Genomic DNA, 19,523 nt, shown 5'->3' with positions numbered 1-19,523 from the left:
CTTTTAGCCTCGCGGTGTGCGAGGAGCGGGATGTTAGATTCGGCTCTCGCCCTTCCCCGGGGGCTGGAAACGGGAATCCCTGTCCCCACTCAGCGCAGAGCAACGTGGGCTCCAGGCTCCCCGAGCACAGTCGGGCTGGAGACCCGGGCTCCTGGGTCCCAGCCCCCAAGCGTCCGGCGCTCCTCTAAGTCCGCGGCCGTGGCTCCTGTCCTCACTTCCTTCCCTTTTGGCTCCTGCTCTCGGGGCGGGCGGACGTCGGGGGGGAGCGGAAAGGGCGGGAGGGCCCGGGAGTCTGGCGGGGCGGGGGGTTGGGGGGGGCGTACAAGGGGGTGCGGAAAAGCCGGGGACGGGCTCGGTCCGGGGACGTGATCCGGGGCCGGAGACCGACGGGAACGGCAACTCGGGAGCCGCGCTGTCCCCACCCGTCCTGAGCAGGTCAGAGCCGGAGCCCCCCGTAACCCCGCCCGAGCCCGTGCTCCTGACCCCCGGTCCACACAACGCCAGGCCCTGTGTGCCCCTGCAGCGTTGCCCCCCGCCCCACCTCCCCGCGGGGCTTCCCGGCGACTACCTGGAGCCCACCTTCTGGGGCCCCGCGCACCCCTGACCCCCGCCTCCCCGCTCCTGTCTCTCCTCAGGCGCCCCCATGGCCCGACCCCGCTGACTCCTTCAGCCGGCCATGCTCCCGCGGCCCCTGCGGCTGCTGTGGGACACGAGCCCCCCTGGGGGAGTCGTGCTGAGCAGCTTCCGGAGTCGAGACCCCGAAGAGGGTGGGGGCCCCAGTGGCCGGGGCGGGGGCGGGGGGCAGGAGGAGGAAGACGACGACGACGACGACGAGGTGAGGCGCGGGCGGCATGTGTCCCGGAGACTCTCCCCGCTGCGAGTCTGTGTCCCTGCGTCTCTTCCTGCCTCAGCCCTTGCTGCGCCTCTCGCCGGAGTCGGCCCGTGTCCCCCAGCGGGGAGCCCCGGCGTTTCCGAGGTTCTGTGCGGCACAGACACTCAGGAGCCTGCCCCGTTCGCGCACGGCGCGTGTGGCTGGCTGGCCTGCGGGTCCCTCGCCCTCTCCGCCCGCGCCCGAGTGGCCCGTCCCTCCGGGCGTGGAGTCGAGGTCCCTGTCTCCCTCCGGGTGTCTGTTTGGCGGGGAGGGGTTTGTTTCCACAGTAACCCGCTCCTCCGACTTCGGGATTGGGGAGGGAACCCTTCTATTTCGTGACCCCTCCCCGCTCCGCTCCGCCGCCTGGGGCTGGGCGGAGATGGGGAGCCGAGGCTCTCAGACCGTTGAGGGCGGTCCCGGGCCGAGTGGCTGGTGGTCACCTGCTTCTCTCCGGGGCTAGTGGCAGGAGTAGGATTCGGGCCTTAAGAAGGGCCGAAAGTTGGATTTGGGGCCCCGAGGTTTTGGACACTCTTATCCAGAGTCTGGGTGAGGACTGACTGGGTGACTAGCAGGGCTGGTTTTTCGGGATCGGTTGGGGGAGCGGCCGGGGTCACATGACTCTGTGAGTCTAAACCACCGCCCCCCCCCCCCAACACACACACACACACACACACACACCATCCCCACTTCCCCTTCTCCTTCCTGTATTGGGATCGGCGCCGCCGCCCTGAGGGGGGTCTCCAGAGCTGAGGAGGGACCCGGAGAAAGGGGGCTAAGGGGACTTACTCTTTGGGCTTGGCTAGTTACTGCGGGGGAGGGCGGAGCATGCGGTTGTGCCTGTGACTGAGGTTTCAGCTTCTCTAGATCGCTGCCTCAGGCTTTCTGCCTCTCTTGCTTCCCCCTCCTCCTACCTTTGCACCTGGATTCTTGGCTGTTCAAGGGTTCAGCTCTGGGGGGAAGGGGCTGCAGCGGTCACCAGGCTCAGGGTTCCTGCATTCCATCCAACTCCCCACTGCAACCCCTTAGACTCCACCGGGCCCTGAGGCGGCTTGGGGGGGGCTGTCTGGGCCCCAGTGGGGAAGACCTGGGGTCACCAGCCCCCCCAACCCCTCGTACTCGCTGGTACTGTCCCCCTCCGCAACAGGTGAGGGGCACAGAGGGAGGAGCAGGGCTTGGGGGTGAGGCTTGGGCAGTGGGGTGGGGTGTGGAACCATCTGACCTCCCCTTCTTGCTCCTCCAGGCCCCTGTGTCTGTCTGGGAGGAGGAGGAGGATGGTGCTACCTTTACAGTCACAAGTCGCCAGTATCAGCCTCTTGATTCCTTGGTGAGATTATAACTTTGATGTCTCACCTCTGACCTACCACCTCCCAGTTCCCCTGCCTCCCACTGACTTTCTGGCCAGAATACTAGGTTGGAGGTTTGGAGACTGGACTCAGCTGTGTGACTTAGTTCGAGTCATTTGCTCTCTCTGAATCCTAATACAATGAGGCTGAATCATCTCCTAGGTCTGGGATTTCTCCCAGAGATCTAGCGAGGGAGAGTTGAAAAAAGGGTCAGTGGCTGGTGCTCTGTCTCCCCCAGGCCCCAAGGCCTCCTCTGCGTTCCTCCCGGAAACTCCGAGCTGGCACCCTGGAGGCCCTGGTCAGACACCTGCTGGACGCCCGTACATCAGGGGCTGACATGACCTTCACAGCAGCCTTCTTGGCCACTCACCGGGCCTTCACCTCCACGCCTGCCCTGCTAGGGCTTATGGTTGACAGGTCAGGCTACTAAAGGACCAAGGGTCATTGACATGTCTTGACTTTCTAAAGCCAGACATCCCACCCAAATAGTCAAAACCGCTAGGGTTTTGGAAAACATGGACACATAGAATCTCTTCCCTTCCCCAGGCTGGAAGCTCTTGAATCTCATCCTGCTGATGAGCTAGAGAGGACAAAAGGGTAAGTGACCCCTGAGTCTGACTTCACAGTTTTCTCCGGCCAAGCAGCAGCCTGACACCTAATCCCCGGTGAATTCCCCTTCTCCCAGGGTAGCCATCTCTGTACTGTTAACCTGGCTGGCCTCTCACCCTGAGGATTTTGGCTCTGAGGTCAAGGGTCAGCTTGACCGGCTTGAGAGCTTCTTTCTTCGGACAGGGTATGCAGCAGGGGAGGGTATTGTGGGGGGCGGCGCTGACCTCATCCGCAACCTCCGGTCCCGGGTGGACCCCCAGACCCCCGAACTTCCTAAGCCCTTGGCCCTCCCCGGCGATCCCCCTGCTGACCCCACGGATGTCCTGGTGTACCTCGCTGACCACTTGGCCGAACAGCTGACCCTGCTAGATGCGGTGAGACCCTGACCTCTGACCCCATGACCCCTGCCCCCTTACTAACCTGTCCCTAACTCCATGTCCTTACCTGGCTTCCAGTCCTTCCTGGTCCAGCTCCCAGCCTCCTCTGTCCACCCAGTTTTGACCTTTCCCCATTTCCCCTTGATTGTTGCCCTTCAAACCCTATGCCCCTCTGGTTCCTTGGCCACATGAGATCCTCACACCCCTGACATTGGAAGGCTGACCTCACTTGACTATGAACTTTAACCTCTTACCTCTGCCCTGCAGGAGCTGTTTCTCAATCTGGTCCCCTCTCAGTGCCTGGGGGGCCTGTGGGGTCACAGAGACCGGCCAGGACATTCTCACCTCTGCCCATCTGTCCGGGCGACTGTCACACAGTTCAACAAGGTGGCAGGGGCAGTGGTCAGCTCTGTCCTGGGGGCTACCTCAACTGGAGAAGGGCTTGGAGATGTGACCGTACGGCCACTTCGTCCTCCCCAGAGGGCCCGGCTCTTGGAGAAGTGGATCCGCGTGGCAGAGGTACGAGAGAGACTTGGCCCTGTTGGGGATCAAGGTGTGGAAAGAGGTCCGTCCGAAAGCTGTGATCTCTGTCTGTGACCCTACAGGAGTGCCGTCTGCTCCGAAATTTCTCTTCAGTGTATGCTGTGGTATCAGCCCTGCAATCCAGCCCCATCCACAGGCTTCGGGCAGCCTGGGGGGAAGCAACCAGGTGGGGAGGACAGGGCCCTGGAGGGGAGTCAGGGCTTGGAGTCGGGAGCTGAGCTAGGCCCCTCCTCAAGGCCGCTGCCCCCCACCCCCCAGGGACAGCCTCAGAGTCTTCTCCAGCCTCTGCCAGATTTTCTCTGAGGAGGATAACTATTCCCAGAGCCGGGAGCTCCTCCTGCAGGTGAGGCCCCATTCCCTGGCATTCCTGCCATCTCCCCCCACCCCCATCCCCCATGTCACCTTGTTCTGTCACCGTCAGGAGGTGAAGCTGCAGCCCTCTCTGGAGCCAAATTCCAAGAAGTCCCCGAGGTCTGCCTCCCGGGGTGGGGTGAGTGACCACTGGGGGTGGAAGCGCTAGGGTTGGGAAGGGGGCACAGCAGGGGGAGGAGAATTAAACTTGTTCTGGGGCAATGGGTTAGGAAAGTGCAGAGGGAGGGGGATCCCTGGGATTAGTGGCAGGGGTGACTGACCCTCTGACTTCTGACCTCAGGGTGTGGTCCCATACCTTGGCACCTTCTTAAAAGACCTCGTAATGTTGGACGCAGCCTCTAAGGATGAGCTGGAGGTCAGTAGTGTGTGTGTGTGTGTGTGTGTGTATTATGGTGATGGAATGAAGAGACCTCAGGGTCTGACAGGCCACCTCTTTCCAGTGCAAGGCAGAAACAGTAAGGGCCAGGACTCTGTTATTTTGGCAAATGTGCTTAACCTTCTTGTGCCTCAGTGAGCTGTAAGTGGGAGACTAGTGACAGCATCTACATCAAGCCTTTCTTATGAGGGTTGGATGAATTAATGTTGGCGAGTGCTCAGAGCACGCCTGAGGTGCAAGCATACGTACAAAACGTTTGATAAATAAACCAAAGCTGGGATCTTGGGCAAGTTCCTTTTCTGATCTCTAGTTTTCTTCTCTGTAAATTGGCCACAGTTTCTACCTGTGATGTTCAATGTAAAGGGCAAGGTAGTGGGCTGAGGGTGTGATGGGTAAGAGGGGGAGGAGCGGGGGGCCAGAGGAGTCACAGAGGCCAGTGTGGGGAGAGGGGATATGCTCTCTGTGGCAGGGTTGGGACCCTCACCCCACCCCCTTCCCCTTGCAGAATGGATACATCAATTTTGACAAGCGGAGGAAGGTGAGGAGAGTGCTTGGCCATATGCCAGCCATCTGTAGCCCCATCCCAGGAAAGGGAGAGGAGGGCGAAGTCAGAGCTCCCTGGATTGGGCCTCCTGCAGTCTGTGGGCTCCTTCCTAGGAGTTTGCTGTCCTTTCTGAGCTGCGGCGGCTCCAGAACGAATGTCGTGGCTATGACCTCCGACCTGACCCCGATATCCAGCGGTGGCTACAGGGGCTCCGGCCACTGACAGAGGCGCAGAGGTGACTGGCTGGGTGCGGTTGGGACTCCAGGGCACAGGCTGAATGTGGGGGTCAGTGTGTCATGTCCTGACTTCTGCCCCATTGCCCCCTCCCCAGCCATCGTGTGTCCTGTGAGGTGGAGACGCCTGGGAGCGGTGACCCACCTGCCCCGCGGGTGCTTCGGCCAACACTGGTCATCTCGCAGTGGACAGAGTGAGGGAGTCAGTGGTTGGAGGGCAGTCTCTTGGGGACTTGTCCTTCTTCTTCTGATCCTCCCAATCTCCTGCCATTCCAGGGTGCTGGGTTCTGTTGGGGGTCCCACCCCCCTCGTCTCCTGGGATCGGCCCAGTGTGGGAGCAGAGGAGGTGCCTGGAACCCCCGCCCCACTGCTGACCCGGCTGGCCCAGGTGAGCTCCACTCCTGAGCCTCTGGTCTCTACACAGGCCCTGACTTTGTGAATCTTTCTCCCCTGGCTTTCCTCCCTTCATGCCAGTTCTGTCTGGTTGGTCCCCAGCACATGAAGTGGCCGTCTGTCTCATCTCTGGACTCCGCCCTGGAAAGCACCCCAGCCCTGCAGAGTCCAGCTGACCCCAGCCACCTCTCTCCCCCAGCTTCCTCCCCTCGGCCTTCTCGAGGTCACCGCCGCTCAGCCTCCTGTGGTTCCCCGCTCAGTGGGGGTGCAGAAGGGGCCTCCAAGGGGCCTGGATGTGGGGGAGGGGTGCCTGGGCCAGGGACCTCTGATTGCCGAATCATCCGAGTCCAGATGGAGCTGGGGGAAGACGGCAGTGTCTATAAGAGCATCTTGGTGAGAGCTGTGGGTCAGGAGGTTGGGGGTGGAGATGATGTCTTAGGTGTCAACAGCCAAAGGGGAGGATGATTTTAGTTTTAATTGACCTTTGGTTTTAGCAGCCATGTTTTATTTTCAAAGTTACTTTGTATTAGCTGCTGCACTTTGAACTTCGGGTGTCCTCTGAGATTCTCAGAACCAACAGTGGTTTCCCCGGAGGGAACAGCCCGGCAACCACGTGGGCTGGCCCGTGGGGTACAGGGGGCCACCATCTTGGGTTTCCCTGGTAACTCAAAAGTTTGGACAAGGGCAGCCTTCTCTGTGAAGGCCATGGCAACCCACTCCAGTATTCTTGCCTGGAGAATCCCATGGACAGAGGAGCCTAACAGGGTACAGTCCACGGGGTCGCAAAGAGTTGGACACGACTTGGCAACTGAGCAGCAGCAGCAGCTTTCTCTGGGTGGGCTCACTGGCTAGGGTTGGAATGATGCAAGGCCAAGGTCATCATTGCAATTAACTGCTCTTTTGGTCTGCTGTCCTGCCAGGTGACAAGTCAGGACAAGGCTCCAAGTGTCATCAGTCGTGTCCTTAAGAAAAATAATCGTGATTCTGCGGTAGCTTCGGAGTACGAGCTAGTGCAGCTGCTCCCAGGGGAGCGAGGTCAGGGGCTGGGAGGGAAGGCAGACTCGGGAGGAGAGTGGCGCCCGCTGGTGGGAATGCTGCCACACCCAGGGGTTGTGCGGGAATGACTGTGCTTGACACCTTTTTCTGAACCTTCAGAGCTGACCATCCCCGCCTCAGCTAACGTCTTCTACGCTATGGACGGAGCCTCACACGATTTCCTCCTGCGGCAGCGGCGGCGGCGGCCCTCCAGTGCTACAGTGGGCCTCACCAGTGGCCCTTCTGCCTCGGGAACTCCCCCAAGCGAGGGAGGAGGGGGTTCCTTTCCCAGGATCAAGGCCACAGGGAGAAAGATTGCCCGGGCACTCTTCTGAGGAGGAAGCCTTGTTGGTTCATAGAATTCATGGTGGCCATTCCAAACGTGGGGAGCCATCCTGAGTGGTGGCAGTTGCCACATAGGGAAAATATCCAGAAGGGTGGCCAGCCACCCTGGGGCAGTGAAGCACCACTGGTTTACCAGACAGCCAAGACTCAGCCCTGTGAAACTGGTAATCTTGGTGCCTAAACTGGATACCTGTGTATAGCTTCTCACGTGCCATGAATGCAGCACACAGCTAGTGCTGGGGAAAAGATCTGTTTTTGATTCCTGGCCACATCCTAGCATGCCAAGGGCCAAGGAAAGGCCTGGAAGGAGGAGGAGAGGAAAAGCCTAGAGGCTCTGAGTCCCAGGGGAAGGGAATGGCAAGAGAAAGTTTCTCACAGGAGCCTCCTCTTCCTACTCTGGAGGTTCCTGTCGCTGTGACAACACTAATAAACCAGACACTACCTGATTGACTCCTGTCCTCAGTCTGTGCACTAGCTGCTGGGGGTGCGGAGCTGGCTGAAGGCAGACCCCATGGGAAAGGGGCCCAACCGAATCTATCCGTGAAAGCTGGATGCAGGGGCTTGGTGGGAACAGTTTCCTCAGAATGGTTTATTCCTCTCCAGCAACCTCTCCTTTATTGGCTCTTACATTTTTCTCCTCAGTTGTTACACACCCACGTCAAGTATCCAATTAAAGCGATCAGTGTGAAAAACACCCTTGGCTCTGAATTCCTAAGACAATTTTAGGACAAAAAAATGGAAGAACCCCTTCATGGACAATGTACAAACTTGGAGGTCTTAGAATATCACAATGCATTATGTGCTGGGATCTGAAATCAATTTAAGCTACATTTAAACAAAGTCTAGGAAGAAAAGAGACTAAAAAGAACTAAGATGCCAGGGCTATTTTGAAGATGACAAGAAATCATCAAAAGAGGATTACCATGTTCCATTCTGGGGTTGCAGGTTAGAGAATTGTGAGTTTTTCAATTTAACTTTTCCCCAAATTGTCTCACTGTCAATGCCCTTTTCTTGGTTGCTTCCAATCAAGAGAAGAGAGAGTTAAGGCTTGCATATACAGGCAAGAATTAGGTTTGAGACATTTCGGATTTTAGTCTCAAGAAAGAAGGGTTACTCTGCCACACAGAAATTCCAGTGCAAGAATTTGGATCTGAGAGAGTAATGCAGGCAATGTAGGGGTGAGGGGGAAGGGACCAGAGGAAAGGATGGAGACAATACAACAGAAGTGGCTGGTCAGAACACGCCAGGTATTTTCACATTTTATTAGCTACAGTATAGACCCTAGAGCTGCCTCATTCCTTCCCCTCCCCCACCCCCCAGGACAGGGTCAGGCTTTCCCAGGAGCTCCTGCCTTTGCCGCCTGCGCCCGCTGAAACTCCTGCTGCAGCTGAGCAAGGGTCTCCCTCTGTTGTTCTGACTGCTGCTCTAGGTCTCGGAGCTGGGATTCATATCGCTTACTGAGGAAAGGCAAAAAAGCAAATAAGGAGAAGTTAGTGAGACTTACTCTTGAGGGTGCTGAAGACAAGGAGATTGGTCAGAAACTTGAGCTCTAAGGGGAGTATGAAGAAAAGGGATGGAGTTGAAAGACCTGCTCAAATGGGGGCTACTCTGGAGAATGACTCTACAAAGGTTTCTCAACACCTTTATCCCAACGGATCAGGTACATCACAGTGGGGTGGAAGGAAGACTCACATCTCAGCTGTGATGTAGTCCAGCCTTTTCCCCACTGTGGCCCGAGCTTCCCCAAGCTCCTGTTTGACCAACACGGGCCCCAGAAGTTTAAACACCACGTTGGATCCATCCAGCAAGGCCAGTTCCTGATGGAGGAGTGGGAAAAACATGATCAGAATCACTTCCAGGACAGGTCCCTCCTCGCCCCACAAATCTCAGTCTCTCACCTCCTTCACGATATTATTTTCTGTTAGTTGTGCCTCTAGTTTCTGCCTCCCTGACATGGATTTACTCAAGTCTGGCGGATGAAAAGGTTTGTTTAGAGACATCTCATGTGCCACCCGATCACCACAATCCTGGTGAGAACGTACAGCTGAGGAAGCAGCCAAGGATGGGCAGGCGGGACAGGGAATGGGAAGAATACAGAGAAGGGGAAGGAGCCGCAGGCTGGGGCCGGGGGTGGGACAGAATGCATTATTCGGGTGTAGACTTGGGTTGTGAGGGAATTGCCGCGAGGTCACCCCTACCCTGCTGCCTTACCCTTCTGCAGCTGTTGATATTTCTCCACTTCTCCCTGCAGCTTCTTCTGGATTAGCTCAGCCATGGCGGGGACGAAAGCCTGCGGGTAGCAGGAGAGGGGCGCTGGGTCTCGCTCTGGAAGGTACCCGGGCTCCCCTTTCTGGCCTGCGGAGGTGACAGCCCTCTTGAGAGGCAGCCCCTCGGGGCACCCACTGCAGTCTCTCCTCGTCCGGGATATCGACTCACCCCCGGCCTCAGGGAGTGGCAGAACCCCGAACTCTTCAACCGAACCGCTCCCCGACTCACGCTCTCACTTCAGTATTGATGAACCCGGAAGTAAATAGAGAATGCTGGGGAAAGACGGCACCGGAAGCTGTCATCTGACGCACGCCGGGAAATGTAGTTCTAACATGGTCAATGTGTGGTGTTCTGCTAAAAAGACCAGACGCGGAAGGATTTAAGGCAAGATGGAGAAACCGAGATGGGAAAAGAAACTGCACGGTTGCTTGGGTCTTGACCTCGGAGTGCCCGTCTTTCATCACTTGGGCATAAGTTGCCTCACTGGGGTCCTTGGTCCCGCCCCTCAGTGGGGAGCGCGCCCTCATTAAAGATGGCGCCTGGGAGGCTTCGACCTGGAACGGCGCTGATTGGATGAGTCTCGGAGGACTTCCGGGAGTTTTCCATCCGACTGTGGAACTGTGGAGAGGAGTTTGCACGTGGATCGTGGTTCTAGTGGGCTAGATGGAGACAGTCCCCGAGCCGGGCAGTAATGTCCCAGCCAAGAAGGACAGACTGCAGACCAAGAAGAAGGTAGGGATCTCCTTGGGGTGGAAGGGAAGTTTTTAGTTGCGGGGTTCGAGGGGCGGGGCGAAGGGCCGCGGAATACGAGGGATCCTGCTCTGCTGGTAGAAACCACGGCGATACTGGGAGCAAGAGACCACTGGGACAGTTGCCGGAGCTTCTCCAGGTCCCCCTCGTAAGCGGAAGAGGAATCGAGAGCTCCGCCCCCAGAAGCCAAAGAAAAATGACACCTCAAAGAAGTTTCGGATCTCGAAGAAGCCCCGAGAACTGAAGAGTCCGAGGCCTCAGCGGAGCTTATCTGGGGTGAGCCTGGGACCTCCCGGGGTGCCGAGGCAAGTCGTCTTGTGCTTTCAGGGTCGGGGGGCTGGGGTCCGCTCGAGCCAGTTTCTCAATTGCCTCCTCCCTGCCGCAGGCCCAGGACCCATTTGCAGGTCCCGCCCCCGTCAGTGTGGAGGTGGTTCAGAAGTACTGTCGCATTGACAAATCCAAGGAGGTGAGCACTAGTCGGAGAGTGGGGAGCGGTTGCAGGAGGGAGTGTCTGGGTGAGTTGAATGGAGGCGGGGCTCTCCTGTGACCCCCACATCCCTTTGTCCTTCTCTCACTCCATCCGCACCACCGATGTTGTAGCTACCACATCCGAAGACCAAGACGCGAAGCCGACTTGTGGTGGCTGAAGCCCAAGAAGAGGAAACAAGTGTCAGAGCTGCTCGATCTGAGCTTCTGCTTACTGAAGAACCTGGGTGAGTGGACCCTGATGTGGGCCTCCCCAACCCCTGCTTTATGGGGCTCTCATTTCTGATTGTGATGCTGGGACGCCCACTTCTTATTAGGAAGCTTTAATGCAACTCTCACACTCACTTGCAGGTTTCTGGAAGGAGAGGATGGGGAGGACACGGCGAAGATTCGCCAGGCTGACATCGTGGAGGCTGTGGACATTGCAAGTGCAGCCAAAGTGAGCCTGAGAATGGCAAAGGGGCCAGCGGGTCGACTGATGGTGCAGAATAAGACGGGAGTGGGGACTAGAAAATTCCTGAAAGGAACCAACTCTCTTTTTTCTTTTTTTCACTATTCCCTTCTGCAGCATTTTGACTTGAACTTGAGGCAGTTTGGACCCTACAGGCTAAATTACTCTAGAACTGGGAGGTAAGGTTGAATTCCATTGACTTTAGCCTAGTCCATCTCAGCCATAGCAGTGTACATCTGGGTTGTTGACGTGGGGAGGGTCTTGTTATTTGCTTGCATGTGTGATAAGCGTGTGTGGTAACATCTCTCCTCTCACCTGGAGAGGAGGAGCTGGCGTGGGACAGACCCTTGAGTCCGGGCGCCTGCCCTACACACACGCCTTGAACTGACACCCTGCCTGTCCTCCACCTTCAACAGACACCTGGCTTTTGGAGGACGCCGGGGTCATGTGGCTGCCCTCGACTGGGTAACAAAGAAGCTTATGTGTGAGATCAACGTCATGGAGGCAGTGCGGGACATCCGGTCAGTGGCCTTGGTCAGCGGCCGGTGGGGATGAGACAGCCCGTCACTGATCAGTCGACAGCTGGTGACTCCCTTTCACATTGCTCCGCTCCTCCGCCCCTCTCAGGTTTCTGCATTCTGAGGCACTGCTCGCTGTTGCCCAGAACCGCTGGCTTCACATTTACGACAACCAGGGCATAGAGCTCCATTGCGTCCGCCGCTGTGACCGGGTCACCCGACTTGAGTTCCTGCCTTTCCACTTCCTCCTGGCCACAGCTGTGAGTGACTGGAGTGCAGGGACCAGATGGCAGCCCTGAGAAGACCGTCCCTCCCCTGGGGCCCCAGTAGGGGGAGGACAGAGGGCAATCCGGTCTCCTTCCCTCTCTCTCTCACAGTCAGAGACAGGGTTTCTGACCTACCTGGACGTGTCAGTGGGAAAGATCGTGGCAGCTCTGAATGCTCGGGCTGGACGGCTCAGCGTCATGACTCAGAACCCTTACAATGCCGTCATCCATCTCGGACACAGTAATGGTTGGTGCCTGGCAGAACTTTAACCCTCACCATCCTGTCTTGCTTTTCTTTTGGGCCATGTCATGTGGCTTGTATGATCTTGGTTCCCTGACCGGGGATTGAACCTTGGCCCACAGCAGTGAAAGCTGAGTCCCACCCGCTGGATCATCAGGGAATGCCCCAGCTTTTCGTCTATATTTGTACTTAACGAGTCCCTTCAGGTTGCCCCTCTGTTCCCCTCTTTTCTTACCTCTTGGCCCCGAATCCCCCTCTTTTGCAGGTTTAATCGCCTCAGCACCCTATTAGTAACTTCTGCTCTTCTCTGGTGCACAGGGACTGTGTCTTTATGGAGCCCAGCCATGAAGGAGCCACTGGTAAAGATTCTCTGTCACCGAGGTGGAGTCCGGGCTGTGGCAGTAGATTCTACAGGCATGTAAGTCAGTTGTTTGGGCCTGAGGTGCTGGGGCTGGGGGCGGGGGCGGTGGGGTGGTGTCTCAGCTTGAGAGAAAGTCCTCAAAGGTAGTGCGCCTTTGGGAGCACAGACTCTGCACCCAAGCTGGCCTTAAATCCTGGTGTTACCCCTTACCAACCATGTTGGCAGGCATGTTAGGTGACCTCGGTGTACATGGTCTTCACCCTGAGACTGGGGATATGAGTATCTTGCTCAAGGGCCAGAAGACTTTAAGGGGCCCGATAGTAAATATTTTAGGCTTTGTTGGTAACGGAGCACAACTGAGTGCTTTATGTAGGTTCTTAAATAACAAGAGAAGAAACAATGGATGCCAAATTATTAATGAAATGAGAAAAAGAATTGAATGCAATATTTGTGTAATATAGGTCTACTCTTGGAAATAATTGGATTCCTGTTTTTGTTTGTTTTTCTGCCATGCCATGTGGCATGCAGGATCTTCAGTTTTCCAACCAGGGATGGAACCTGCCCCGCCTTGCATTGGAATTGTAGAGTCCTCACCCCTGTACTGCCAGGGAAATCCATGAATTCCTGTTTTTGAGCATAGCACTTAGTTTAGTTGAGGTTCAAAGTTAGTGTTCCAAATCATCCAACTCAACTGCAAATGTTGATCTACAGCTGCCAATTTGTGAAGAGGTTTTGGGTATTTTGGGCTTCCCTGGTGGCTCTGACGGTAAAGAATCTGCCTGCAATGCAGGAGACCCGGGTTTGATCCCTTGGTCAGGAAGATCGCTTGGAGATCAGAATAGTTACCCACTCTAGTATTCTCGCCTGGCGAATTCCATGGACAGAGGAGCCCAATAGGCTGCAGTCCATGAGGTCACAAAGAGTCAGATACAACTGAGTGACTAACACTTTGACTTTTGAGTATTTTATCTTTGCAAACATCTTTTCACACAGATAGATGATAAGACGGATGGTGCTTGAAATGCTCTGAAGTGATGTGTGTCACTGAGATTATAGTGTTCTGGGCAGCAGTGCAAAGAGATAAGATGTGGTGTCTGCTTGACCACAATACTGTGCTACCTTAGCACAAAAAGCAGCCACAGAATAAGTAACCAAATGAGTGTAGCTGTGTCCCAGTTCAGTTCATTTGCTCACTCGTGTCTGACTCTTTGCGACCCCATGGATTGCAGCAGGCCAGGCCTCCCTGTCCATCACCAACTCCCGGAGTTTACTCAAAACTCACATCCATTGAGTCGGTGATGTCATCCAACCATCTCATCCTCTGTCGTCCCCTTCTCCTCCTGCCTTCAATCTTTCTCAGCATCAGGGTCTTTTCCAATGAGTCACTTCTTCGCAGCAGGTGGCCAAAGTATTGGCATTTCAGCTTCAGCATCAGTCCTTCCAGTGAATACTCAGGACTGATTTCCTTTAGGATGGACTGGTGTGATCTCCTTGCAGTCCAAGGGACTCTCAAGGGTCTTCTCCAACACCAGATTTCAAAAGCATCAATTCTTCAGCACTCAGCTTTCTTTATAGTCCAACTCTCACATCCATACATGACCACTGGAAAAACCATAGCCTTGACTAGATGGACCTTTGTTGGCAAAGTCATGTTTCTGCTTTTCAATATGCTGTCTAGGTTAGTCATAACTTTTCTTCCAAGGAGCAAGTGTCTTTTAATTTCATGGCTGCAATCACCATCTGCAGTGATTTTGGAGCCCAGGAAAATAGTCTCTCACTGTTTCCCCATCTATTTGCCATGAAATGATGGGACCAGATGCCATGATCTTCGTTTTCTGAATGTTGAGCTTTAAGCCAACTTTTTCACTCTCATCAAGAGGCTTTTTAGTTCTTCTTTGCTTTCTGCCATAAGGGTGGTGATAGCTGCATATCTGAGGTTATTGATATTTCTCCTGGCAATCTTGATTCCGGCTTGTGCTTCATCCAGCCTAGCATTTCTTATGATGTACTCTGCACGTAAGTTAAATAAGCAGGGTGACAATATATAGCCTTGACGAACTCCTTTTCCTCTTTGGAACCAGTCTGTTGTTCCATGTCCAGTTCTAACTGTTGCTTCCTGACCTGATACAGATTTCTCAAGAGGCAGGTCAGGTGGTCTGGTATTCCCATCTCTTTAAGAATTTTCCAGAGTTTGTTGTGGTCCACACATTCAAAGGCTTTGGCATAGTCAATAAAGCAGAAGGAGATGTTTTTCTGGAACTCTCTATTGCTGTGTCCCAGCATGACTTTATTTATGAACACTGACACTGGAGTTTTCAAATAATTTTCACGTCTTGAAATATATTTCTTCTGATGTTTTTCCCAACTACTTAAAAATGTGAAAACCATTCTGTAGAGCTTGTAGGCTCTACAGAAAGTGGTGGGCTGGTTTTGTTGACTCATGGGCCGTAGTTTGCCAAGCTTGGCCTTCAGTTAGGAAGCTGTTGTAGATGTGAACACCAGTCAAGGTATTCAGAGGCGCACACGGTGCCTGGTAGGTGGGGAGCGCTGTTTCATCATCGTCGTAAAGACGACTGTTCTCTTTAGGTCTGGCTGGTGCTGTGGGGGCTTTGGGGTGGCCAGTCCGCTTTGAATTTCCACCCTTCCTGAGAGACTATTTGCGTTTCCATAGCTGTTTTGTCTGGTTTGTATTGTATGTATGTCTGGATCTGGCAGACTTTCCCACAAGTTCCCACGTGTTTTTCTCAAATTCTTTGATCCATCAGGCATTCATTGGGTGCCAGCTGTAGGCTGGGTTCTGGGGGTAGAAGGATGAATCTGCCCTGGTGGGGTGTTCCAGTTACACTTTATTTACAACCACAGCTGAGGAGTTGGCGGGCCGGGCGAAACCCTCAGGCTCTGCTCAGTCGTCTCCCATCACCCCACCGTTACCGTGTCCGTCGCTGGATGCTGCACCCCCGCCCACAGCTTCTCCCGGCCTGCTCCCTTTCTGCCACATTGCCCTCACCCAGAACACGACTTCTTGCTAGCTGTCCCCATAGCTTCGTGTTCTTCAGCCATCAGTCATGGCAGACGCAGAATCACTGTTGGCTGAGCGCTCCTCGGGAGCCCAGGCCCTGCTGGTGGCTTTGGCTGCATCGCCGCATTACTGCTCACGACCTGTGAAGCCCTTGCTGCTTTTCCCCTCCAGGGTCTGCTGCTTCCAGTCCTTGCCACCTCACAGTTCCAGCCTCTGGTTCTCCCTTCTTTTAGGGTGTCCTATCGGAATACGTCTTCCCACATGGCTTTCTTCCTCGTATACCACCGCTCAGGAAGTCAGAATGCAGAAGCCCAGTGGCTGTGGAAAGCCTGCTGACTGCTCAGGCCCCCGGGGCCCTCTGGTTGTGTCTTTGTGGATTGGTGGTTTGGTTCTTCCCCTTTACTCCAGGTCTGTGCCAGTCTGGATCTAGGAGAGTGGGGGCCTCTTCCAGGGCCTTCTGCCTTCTATGGGCCCCTGGACCCAAGCTGGACTTGGCCTTCCCTGGGCTGCCTAGGTCAGCTGCTTCTGCTCAAGGCTCCGTCAGTTGTTCACAGAGGTTTGGCCAACAGCCCAATGCCAAACAGCTCTGGTTCTTGACTTTGGGCCCAGTCGTGTAGCTCTGGTCCTCCTCAGGGCTGCCTCAGACCGGCCACAGGGGCTCCAGAGATGCCGCGGGCTGTCATCCTCAGCAGGCTTCCTGGAAGCTTGCATTAGGATTGGACTGGACCCTCAGAGTTGATCTGTTTCTTGCAAGTTCAGTAGGATGGTGGCATGGTCTGGATGCCCATCTGGCTACCAGGTGGGTGTCTGCACAGAGGCTTCCAGAGGTGGGTGTGGGGGGCAGGAGCCAGTGGGTGCCCTTGAGTTGTTGGCCCAGTGAAGGCTGTGACCTGTGTCCCAGGAGCCCTCAGCAAGTCCTGGTTTGTGCTCATGACCTCTCCCTCGGGTGGAGCTGGGCCCTGTCTGTCTTGTCAGGACAGGTATCCAGCTGGGTCTTGCATCAGTCCCATCACAGGCCAAGTCTCTGCTCAGAGGAGCGCCTTAGTGTTTTCTTCCTGGGCTCACAGTCAAGGTTAAAATGTGAGTCTTCAGCGTCTGCCAAACAGACATGCCCTGACCTGGCTGGCCACCCTTCAGCATCTCTGAGCAACTTGAATATCCATAGAAACTCCAGTCTCTGAAAGTAAATGTCTTATGCGGTACACACATCCTTAAGAGGACTTTTGACAATTCTTTTTTAATTTAACTATATAGGGTCTTAGCTGTATCACATAGGACTTTTCTAGTTGTACTGAGCAGGCTTGGTTGCTCCATGGCATGTGGGATCTTAGTTCCCAGACCAAGGATCGAATCTGTGTCCTCTGCATTACAAAGCTGATTCTTAACCACTGGGCCACCAGGCAAGTCCCTTTCTCCCGAGGATCTGGTCACCAACCTTGCCCTTCCTCCTTCTAGCGAAAGGGGCCTTCTAGCGCATCACTTCCTTGCTTTCTAAGGTTTTCTCGGGTCCATGCAGCCTCCACCTTTTGGCCTGTCACTGCCAGAGAGCCACTTTGGGGACTGTCGGTCTCCCATCTGACCTTCAGGAGCCTCTGCAGTTTGTCCCCGCCTGGCCATATTCCACCAGCCGGGAAAACAAACTCATTTCCATCTTCCTGTGTCCACAGTCTGATGTTCATTTATTTAAACCTGCTGCGTGTCTCTGTTTCTTACGCTTTTTTAAAGTGAGTTTCATTTAAACCTTTTCAGTTTTCAGCTACAATCTTTAAATTGCTCCTTGTGCTTTCTATTTTTATCCTTGCCCGGGCTGGGTCTTCACTGCTGCGTGGGCTTTTCTCTAGTTGCGGTGAGCAGGCTTCTCATTCGGTGGTTTCTCTTGCGGACCATGGGCTTCAGGGCACGAGGGTCTCAGTAATTGGGGCATATGGGCTCAACTCCCAGGTTCTAGAGCACAGGCCCAGCTGCTCCGTGGCATGTGGGATCTTCTCAAATCAGGGACTGAACCCTTGTCTCCTGTATCGGCAGGGAGATTCTCCAGCATTGAGCCACCAGGGAAGCCCTCTTGTGCTTTCCTCACTTGATCTTAGCCAAAAGGCTGAGAAGCAATCCTCTTGTGCTTTCTTGATTATTACCTAGAATGGCTCAAGTCCCACAAAGCCCTCCCTGACCATTGCCATCAGCCTTTCCCTCTGCTGACTGCTGGGCTGCCTGTCTGTGTGATGTGACCTCACACCTGAGTGTAGATTGTCACATGCATCCTCCCTTTCATTCACATGTGGTGAGAAAAGACAGTAAAGACACAGCTCTGACTTGAATTCTAGCTCCACCACTCACCCCAATACTTCAGTTTCCTCTCTGTAAAAGGGAAATGAAAAGAGGTGGGTGGTGGTAGTGGTTCCGTCCTTAACAGTCATCTTCTCCCCCAGCAGACCTGATGCTTCATGCTGTGATTAACTTCCCTCTCTCACTCCCAGGCACATGGCCACCTCTGGCCTGGACCACCAGCTGAAGGTTTTCGACCTGCGAGGGACGTTCCAGCCTCTGAGCGCTCGGACCCTGCCCCAAGGAGCAGGGCACCTGGCGTTCTCCCAGCGGGGACTGCTGGCAGCGGGAATGGGCGATGTGGTCAACATTTGGGCAGGACAGGGCAAGGCCAGCCCTCCTTCCCTGGAGCAGCCCTACCTCACGCACCGGCTCTCGGGCCACGTGCATGGCCTTCAGTTCTGCCCCTATGAGGATGTGCTGGGAGTGGGGCACAGCGGGGGCATCACCAGCATGCTGGTCCCTGGTGAGCAGGCAGGGCTGGGGCTCCAAGCGGTGACCTCGAAATGGAGGCTTTTGTGGGCCGGACCCTGAGACAGCAGGGGGCTCCTGTCAGGCTGGAGCAGGTTCCTGTTATAGTTCCACATGCCCCCTCTCCCTCCAGGGGCTGCCGAACCCAACTTTGACGGCCTGGAGAGTAACCCATACAGGAGCCGGAAGCAGCGGCAGGAGTGGGAGGTGAAGGCGCTGCTAGAGAAGGTGAGGATGCGCCTGCGCCCCCGCAGGCTGGGGCGGGGGGTCTTAGGAAGAAAGGATTTCAGCAGTGCCTCTGCTTTCTGTCCCTCTTTGGTGTCACCTTCCTGTGGATCCTTACCCGTCCGTCCCTCTGTGTTGCATCCAGGTGCCCGCCGAGCTCATCTGTCTGGATCCACGAGCCCTGGCAGAGGTTGATGTCATCTCTTTGGAGCAGGCAAAGAAGGAACGGGCAGAGAGGCTGGTACGGAGCGGGGCTCCGAGGGCCTGGGCGCCCCTTCCCACCACGTCCCATCCCCACTGCATCCTCAGAAGCACAGCTCCCTGCCTCAGAGGCTGCTGCAGCTTTCACCTCCCTCCCCTTCCTCAGGGCTACGATCCCGATGCCAGGGCTCCCTTCCAGCCAAAGCCAAAGCAGAAAGGTCGCAGCTCGACCGCGAGTCTGGTAAAGAGGAAGAGGAAGGTCATGGACCAGGAGCACAGGGTGAGCGGGCACCGGGGGCGGGCTGGGCATCCCAAGGGGAACGCCCTCCTGCTGGCCCCGCTGGCCTCATCCACCTGCCACTTCTCACCTGTCTCTCCCTACCCAGGACAAAATCCGCCAGAGCCTGGAGCAGCAGCTGCAGAAGCAAGAGAAGGCCAAGCCCACGGGGGCCCGGCCGTCGGCCCTGGACAGATTCGTGCGCTGAGTCAGGCTCCCGGACCCAGGAGAAACATTCTCTCCCCACGCCCACCTGTGGGGAATTACCCGTCCCTGGAATGAGGAGGGAGCAGGGAGCCCCCTTCCTCCTGGGGAGGACAGCTGGTTCCTGGGGTGGGGGGTGGTCGGTATTAAAAAGGAACGTGGACTTTTGGATACCGTGTCTCAATCATCCCGTGAACCTGTCCCCTGCCTGCGTGCACCCTGGGGCTACTCTTGGACGTGAGGGGCTGAGTCTCCTCTCTGGCCCCACCCATCTTGTGGGCGCTGTGGCCTCGTCCAGCTCCCTAAGGCCTTCCTCCAGGGAGAGGTGTGCTCCAAGTCCCTGGAGATGGCCTTCCCCACCAGCAGGCTCTGGTAGCCTCTGGGTTTCCCAGGATTGTGTTCTGAGAGTCCTGGACCACACA

At 55.7% G+C, this 19,523-nt stretch overlaps 3 protein-coding genes across 8 annotated transcripts; 2 read left to right on the top strand and 1 right to left on the bottom strand.

Annotated features, from left to right (window-relative positions):
• Positions 1-317: 317 nt before the first annotated feature.
• Positions 318-7,491, top strand: RGL2 (ral guanine nucleotide dissociation stimulator like 2). 3 transcript variants are annotated; one of them, XM_061397886.1, is made up of 18 exons: positions 318-435; positions 636-835; positions 2,112-2,195; positions 2,453-2,631; positions 2,761-2,811; positions 2,900-3,197; positions 3,468-3,719; positions 3,806-3,909; positions 4,002-4,086; positions 4,165-4,233; positions 4,396-4,470; positions 4,997-5,029; positions 5,149-5,270; positions 5,367-5,462; positions 5,545-5,656; positions 5,764-6,054; positions 6,582-6,696; positions 6,817-7,491. In XM_061397886.1, the coding sequence occupies exons 2-18, from the start codon at positions 677-679 to the stop codon at positions 7,029-7,031; spliced, it is 2,340 nt and encodes a 779-aa protein (XP_061253870.1). In that variant the 5' UTR covers positions 318-435; positions 636-676; the 3' UTR covers positions 7,032-7,491. The 3 variants fall into 3 exon arrangements, with proteins under 3 accessions (XP_061253870.1, XP_061253871.1, XP_061253872.1); XM_061397887.1 differs by lacking the exon at positions 5,367-5,462; XM_061397888.1 differs by lacking the exons at positions 318-435; positions 636-835; positions 2,453-2,631 and adding an exon at positions 842-1,417.
• A 776-nt stretch (positions 7,492-8,267) lies between these two features.
• PFDN6 (prefoldin subunit 6) lies at positions 8,268-9,622 on the bottom strand. 4 transcript variants are annotated; one of them, XM_061397907.1, is made up of 5 exons: positions 9,538-9,622; positions 9,253-9,331; positions 8,940-9,010; positions 8,734-8,858; positions 8,268-8,498 (listed from the first exon to the last, which is right to left on the bottom strand). In XM_061397907.1, exons 2-5 carry the CDS (start codon positions 9,314-9,316, stop codon positions 8,369-8,371), a joined length of 390 nt encoding a protein of 129 aa, XP_061253891.1. In that variant the 5' UTR covers positions 9,317-9,331; positions 9,538-9,622; the 3' UTR covers positions 8,268-8,368. The 4 variants fall into 4 exon arrangements, with proteins under 4 accessions (XP_061253891.1, XP_061253888.1, XP_061253889.1 ...); XM_061397904.1 differs by having other exon boundaries at positions 9,478-9,580; XM_061397905.1 differs by having other exon boundaries at positions 9,253-9,396; positions 9,478-9,565.
• Positions 9,623-9,726: 104 nt separating this feature from the next.
• Positions 9,727-19,270, top strand: WDR46 (WD repeat domain 46). Its single transcript, XM_061397898.1, has 15 exons — positions 9,727-10,041; positions 10,141-10,335; positions 10,445-10,525; positions 10,660-10,772; positions 10,897-10,984; positions 11,114-11,175; positions 11,413-11,517; positions 11,624-11,774; positions 11,892-12,027; positions 12,340-12,439; positions 17,876-18,189; positions 18,328-18,422; positions 18,565-18,660; positions 18,787-18,900; positions 19,007-19,270. The coding sequence occupies exons 1-15, from the start codon at positions 9,973-9,975 to the stop codon at positions 19,103-19,105; spliced, it is 1,818 nt and encodes a 605-aa protein (XP_061253882.1). The 5' UTR covers positions 9,727-9,972; the 3' UTR covers positions 19,106-19,270.
• Positions 19,271-19,523: the final 253 nt, after the last annotated feature.

The sequence above is a fragment of the Bos javanicus genome, chromosome 23 (assembly GCF_032452875.1).
Source record: "Bos javanicus breed banteng chromosome 23, ARS-OSU_banteng_1.0, whole genome shotgun sequence".
In the NCBI taxonomy this organism is placed as follows: Eukaryota; Metazoa; Chordata; class Mammalia; order Artiodactyla; family Bovidae; genus Bos; species Bos javanicus.
This window is presented reverse-complemented; position numbering and strand designations above follow the sequence as displayed.

Excerpts from the sequence above, each read along its gene's own strand:
- RGL2 (XM_061397886.1), top strand. The coding sequence starts at position 677 with ATGCTCCCGCGGCCCCTGCGGCTGCTGTGGGACACGAGCCCCCCTGGG. Across the intron at positions 2,632-2,760 it reads CTAGGGCTTATGGTTGACAG|GCTGGAAGCTCTTGAATCTC; the intron begins GTCAGGCTACTA and ends TCCCTTCCCCAG. Across the intron at positions 2,812-2,899 it reads GAGCTAGAGAGGACAAAAGG|GGTAGCCATCTCTGTACTGT; the intron begins GTAAGTGACCCC and ends CCCTTCTCCCAG.
- PFDN6 (XM_061397907.1), bottom strand. The coding sequence starts at position 9,316 with ATGGCTGAGCTAATCCAGAAGAAGCTGCAGGGAGAAGTGGAGAAATAT. Across the intron at positions 9,011-9,252 it reads ATATCAACAGCTGCAGAAGG|ACTTGAGTAAATCCATGTCA; the intron begins GTAAGGCAGCAG and ends TTCATCCGCCAG. Across the intron at positions 8,859-8,939 it reads AAAATAATATCGTGAAGGAG|GAACTGGCCTTGCTGGATGG; the intron begins GTGAGAGACTGA and ends CTCCTCCATCAG.
- WDR46 (XM_061397898.1), top strand. The coding sequence starts at position 9,973 with ATGGAGACAGTCCCCGAGCCGGGCAGTAATGTCCCAGCCAAGAAGGAC. Across the intron at positions 18,190-18,327 it reads CACCAGCATGCTGGTCCCTG|GGGCTGCCGAACCCAACTTT; the intron begins GTGAGCAGGCAG and ends CTCTCCCTCCAG. Across the intron at positions 18,423-18,564 it reads TGAAGGCGCTGCTAGAGAAG|GTGCCCGCCGAGCTCATCTG; the intron begins GTGAGGATGCGC and ends TGTTGCATCCAG.